The following is a 5,413-nucleotide window of genomic DNA, read 5'->3' as shown; positions in this document are numbered from 1 at the left end:
GACTGTCCCCCCCTACTCCATCTGGATGAAGCTCGTCTACTGGACTTTAAACATGTAGTTGTAGATTTAGATAAGTTAATTCTTCTCTAAGAGTTCTGGTACATCGCCTGTCCGTCCTGGGGGAGGATCCCTCCTTCATGTGGGCACCCCTGAGGTTTCTTCATTTTTTCTGGAATCCATTTTTTCAGGAGTTTTTCCTTACCGTGAAGGGGGGTCTAAGGGCAGGGATGCCAGTATAGTTTAGTATGTATTCATGATCCTTTTGATTTTATGTTTTACTTTTTCAATTACCGATACAAAGCCCATAGAGACAACGGTTGTTGTGAATTTGGGCCATACAAATAAAATTGAATTGAAATTGACGTCTGCTAACCTGATTAACACTCCGGCTGGCATTGGGTTATTGAATGCAAAATGATTTTTGATTTAGCATTCATTTGATTTGAATATTGAACAGATGCGTTTTAAAGTTTTGCAACGTTTGTTTTCTTAAACTTGTATAGAGTTTTGATTGGATAGTTTATTTTGATTTGTCCACCAATTTCCTGGTTTACAGGAGAGTCCATCTCTGTAAACCAGGAAAAAACAAAATGGAGAAAAGTTGTGTTGTGTGCAGCAGTGCAGGGAAAAGGAACCTGGATCTCCATCCAGTTCTTTTTGTGAAGCCTGTGGCGCAACTCGTTTTAGCGAGGATGGAAGGGGGGAATCCACTGAAAGGGCATGATAGGAAAGCCAAATCAGTTCTGCACAGGACCTGGCTTTAAAGTCTCTACACAGCTGCATGATGAGCCGATTCAGGAGGGGTTCATCGACATTCAGGACAGTCTGCCCTGAGAACCAGGGATGGGACTCACGAATCATCATCTGTTTGCTCTGTAATCCAGAGTTCACATTTGTAATGTCAAACTTTTTAATTTGCACAATTTAAAACCTGAGAGCAACAAATACAGAGTTTCAAGAAATGTCCCATAAAGATTTATCATGAAAAGTAAGATCGGCAACAGCAAAGGTTCTATTCCCAGATAACTTCTTACTGTTCGTATGACTTAGGATGATCCCAAACATCTGCAAACACAGGGTTAAGATTTTAAAAATTCATGGAAATATGAAATAGCATTTAACTGTTGATTTCAACAGAAAGCAAAATCCCATCATTTAATGAAACTTCTGTTAAAAGTCATCAGACTTTAACGTCATAAGACTTCCCCCTTCAGACAGCGGGAGTGGGTTCAAGTCTGCAGATTCTTCATCCCACAACTCTTCCTGCTGAAGTGCCTCTGTACTTTTCCCTTGTGAGCCTGTAATCCTTTTCATTTATTAGGATCCCATTTACAGACTGTCATCACTGCATCACATGACAACTCAACCAACCTGATCAAACCAACTCCACTCTCTAGAATAAATAACATGTTCCAGTCTGTGATGAGCAGACCAGTCTTCTTTTAAGGTTAGCGCCCTGCACAGAAGTAGAGGCCAACTCTCCTGGCACGGTGCTCCAACCGGTGCGGGCCAACCCCGAGCCGGCGGGCTTGAGAGCCCTTAGATGCAGCAACAGGGGGCTGCAGGGCTCTGCATGGCAGCTGTGAACTCAGAACGAAGTCCCCTCGGCCACCTTGATGTAGTCCCTGAAGTCCGTGGGAATGTTCAGCATGGAGCAGACCTGCAGCAGCGTACAGACGTCAGTCAGCAAAAACTTTATTTACACTTCATACATGAAACTCATCCATCTGAGAGCCTTTAACAGCTGCGACTGAGTGACACGACAACGGCCCAAAGGTGAACGCTGTGTGACGCACATGCTGAGATCTGTTCACAACATAAGAGCAGTACCTCGTACTTTCATACATTAAGATGTTTTTAAATGTTTTACATGAAAGCAAATGCAGCATACAGGAAAATTAAACTAAAACACTGTTGTGTTCATGTTTGTTTGATACTTTTTAAATGTTTACAATCCATTTAAAATCTTTCTGCATTGAACTTCTAGTAAAAACATTGTGATGTTGCATCTGAAGCTAAACTTGGTTTATTCATTTATTAAGAATTTTTTCAGAAAAAAAAATCATTTTTTAACAAATCCGTGCAGTGCGTACAAGAGGAGTGGAAACGTAGATGGAAGGAATTTTCAAGGCAACCATTAAAGACTCAGGATGAAATGGGATACCTGTCTGAACTTTGCTCGAAGTTTCTCCGTCTCATCTTGCAGTTTTTCAGACTGTGGATCATCCAGGTTACAGTTCTGGATCAAAGCCAGCACGGCGTCCAAGGCCTTCACGCGCTTTCTGCTGACACAACACATTGAGCTGGAACGGGCCTCAACTCAAACTCCACACAATCCTTCAATGCTGGGAAATGTCCGGGATGCTGCCTGACGCAGAGCGGCGACCACAGCACCAATGTTCAGAATCCAGGGATTCCCGACCTACATGGAAAACTGCACATGTTCCAACCAACAGTTTTTGTTGTCCGTTTAATTCCTTAGAAGGTTGGTGTGTATTTTTACCAAAGGTTTCAAATCTGCAAGTTTAGCAGAGTCCTACAAAACCACAGAGACTGAAGGTGGATAACTTGTTCTGGATCCAGATCCAGAACCAGCAGAACTAAAATTGCGTAGTAGCCGTAAATGCCATCAGACCACTCTCGGCCTCAGCATTTCCTTACAAAAAGGTTTATGAAGTCATTGCATCTACACTGAGCCAGAACACAAGAGATCCTTCCATCTTCCTCCGCTCATCCGGGACGGGTGGCCCTTCTCCACCTCCCTGTAGCCTCACCCTTTGTCCTCTAGAATGCAACAAGACAGCAGAAGAAGCTCATGTGGAAATAAGAACTACAGTCAGAATAACCCCAAAAACAAGTGCTCTCCCACTCAATTAATGAAGAGGTTTCCTGCGCCCCCTTGTGGACAGCAATGGATTGGTCACAGATAAAAGGTTCTAGTGGAGAAAATAAAACCCGTTTGGACAAACAGAATATCACTTCAAACAGCTAGAACAAGAACCATAAGAGTTACGAAAGAGGAAATCCTTATCTGAGTTTGCTGAACCCAGAAACTCACTGCAAGTTCAGAAAAAACTCACCAAGTACAAGGGACTAAAAAACAAATAATTCTTTTATTCACACAACCCTTCCGGTGGGCGTGTTTTGTAGTAAAATCCACCTTTTTCTACTTAACAGAAGACTGGAGGCAAAAACAAAGCCTGACTATGGCGATCCTCTCTCCACTAGAATGAGCAGCTTCTTCACCATTTGCTTCGACTCTTCACCTGGACCCAACAGGAATCAGAACAGCACCAACCAACCGCATGCAGACTCACGTTACGGAAAATGTACGAGCGCGACATGAAAAAACAAACAAACCAAAGAACTCCCTGATTATCAACAGTCTGTGTGCTGCAGGAAACACTGTTCACTCGGGGGGAGGACGAGGAAAACACAATATCCGTCATGGACACGAGGGTCCAACGCAAAGAGGACGGCAGCACAACGACAACAGCACTTTGAAAACCCACACACACATACCAGCACCTGCAATGACACAACACCCCCTCTACTGTAGGGAGCAGGAGCGGGACACTCTACAGGCGTTCACAGGGTGTGTAACGCACAGAACCTAATGGGTCATTTTCATGCCCCATCATGCACCCTCATCCCTTTTATGGCCTGGCCTCCTGGTGAATGGCACAGAAGGCTGTCTTGCCTGTGGATGTGTAGCTTCTGACTCAGATGGAGGCTTCTTTAAAGGCTTGCAGCTGTTTTGAGTTGATTAAGGTGTGATTTCATGACTTTCCTACTTTAAATTCTTTAAAAAAAAATGATTCTTAGTTTTGAGGCTCTGTAGATATTTTAGAATAAAGGGTTGGTTTTAATTTACTTTTTTTGTCTGTTTGGTTTAACTGTAAAGCTATGAGTTGTTCAAAGCGTGAAAAGAGCCTTTTGATGAATAACGCTTGATTTGGATTCACATGAACGCTCAACACGACTGTGACTCATAAACGTCTTGTAGTTCCTGAAACACCCCGAGCAACGTACCTTGACTTGTCATCTGTGCTTTGCTGGAGGAGACACTTCCATGTGACGGCAAAACCGTAATAGAAGGAGATCTGTGGCATGAGACGATCCAATCAGGACGTGGTGCAGCTGAGTAAGGCTGGACAGACGGTCACGGGGACCGAAAACTGGACTCACCTCAGAGGACAGCTTGGCTCCATGGGAGGCTCCGTGTCGGCGGCCGTCCTGCAGACCACGGCGAGTCCCCTTCTCAAAACCCTCCTGGTAACCTTCACCTCGAAACCTGGAGAACAGTCAGCAGAAAACCCTACATTACTCCCATGACATCCTGGGATTTGAACCACAGCTTTCCAAAAAAATAAATGAACCACAAAAGAAAAACAATAATAAATGCTGTTCTTTTATTGACTGGAGTTTTCTGCAGGAAATTTAAAATAAAAGGAGGAGAGGAGGGACAGAAAGCAAATTAAAAATAACAGCGTTAATGAAGACGGTCATGATCCCCGTGCAGCGGAACCCACATCCGGTGTTAGACCGGAACCCGGTGAGGGGACTTCACCAGATGTTGTCCAGAAACGCACTGATGGGGAGCATCCTAATTCTTTTACTACCAAAATGTGGCGTTTACCCGGTAACCACACGGTTAACTTAAGCGCATGCGCAAAGCACACCCGATCGTGAAAAGTTTTACCGGTCGAAAAACAAACACATTCTGACGATTTTTAGAAATGCTTTTTGTTTCTATTCAACATCTTACGACAGAAAAAAAGGCAAAAACGGTTTAAATAGAAAACATCGTGAAAATAACATAAAAGAGAACAGAAAATGTAACAATAAAGGTATAAATGTTACACTGACGACGTTTCTAAGCCGTCAAGCGCGTGCCCCACCAATAAAACAACGTTTATACAGAAAACTTGCTTTTCATCGGCTAAAATGATGCTGTCAAACAGATCATCCGCTGGGTGGACGCCAGGCATCTCCATTCTGCAGCCAACTAAAGAGCTGACGGCAGGAGATCCTCGCAGCTGCTCTTCTTCTATGTCAACACAGTGTGTTCACTATGGACGTACAGAGCAGCACTGCCCCCTACCGGACAGCGGGACTCACTGCATGCAAACACACGAACAGTGTTTGGAGTCAATCTGTAATACAAGTTTGCCCGTTAGAGACCATTGTAAAATGTCTCAATTAAGATAGAATAGAACAGAATATACCCCACAAAGGAGAAATGATCTAGCTCTAATTAAAAGAACGCAGATAAATAATAACACTGAAACATGATACTAAAACAATAAAAACAATAATTATGTCCAGTGCCCAGTGGCGCCTCCAGAAAGTTTTCATGGGGGTGGCCGGTAGGGGGCCACATTAAATCTTGGGTGGCACACAAAAACCATGA

At 43.5% G+C, this 5,413-nt stretch overlaps 1 protein-coding gene across 4 annotated transcripts; it reads right to left on the bottom strand.

The window, feature by feature from the left end:
* Positions 1–886: 886 nt before the first annotated feature.
* oraov1 (oral cancer overexpressed 1) lies at positions 887–5,078 on the bottom strand. 4 transcript variants are annotated; one of them, XM_020711593.2, is made up of 5 exons: positions 4,870–5,078; positions 4,189–4,294; positions 4,033–4,103; positions 2,165–2,285; positions 887–1,660 (listed from the first exon to the last, which is right to left on the bottom strand). In XM_020711593.2, exons 1-5 carry the CDS (start codon positions 4,995–4,997, stop codon positions 1,589–1,591), a joined length of 498 nt encoding a protein of 165 aa, XP_020567252.1. In that variant the 5' UTR covers positions 4,998–5,078; the 3' UTR covers positions 887–1,588. The 4 variants fall into 4 exon arrangements, with proteins under 4 accessions (XP_020567252.1, XP_004066853.1, XP_020567261.1 ...); XM_004066805.4 differs by having other exon boundaries at positions 2,165–2,282; positions 4,933–5,077; XM_020711602.2 differs by having other exon boundaries at positions 2,165–2,282; positions 4,870–5,075.
* Between the last annotated feature and the right edge of the window lie 335 nt (positions 5,079–5,413).

This window comes from Oryzias latipes, chromosome 3 (assembly GCF_002234675.1).
Source record: "Oryzias latipes chromosome 3, ASM223467v1".
In the NCBI taxonomy this organism is placed as follows: domain Eukaryota; kingdom Metazoa; phylum Chordata; class Actinopteri; order Beloniformes; family Adrianichthyidae; genus Oryzias; species Oryzias latipes.
The sequence above is the reverse complement of the archived record's forward strand: the minus strand, read 5'-3'. Positions and strand labels throughout refer to the sequence as shown.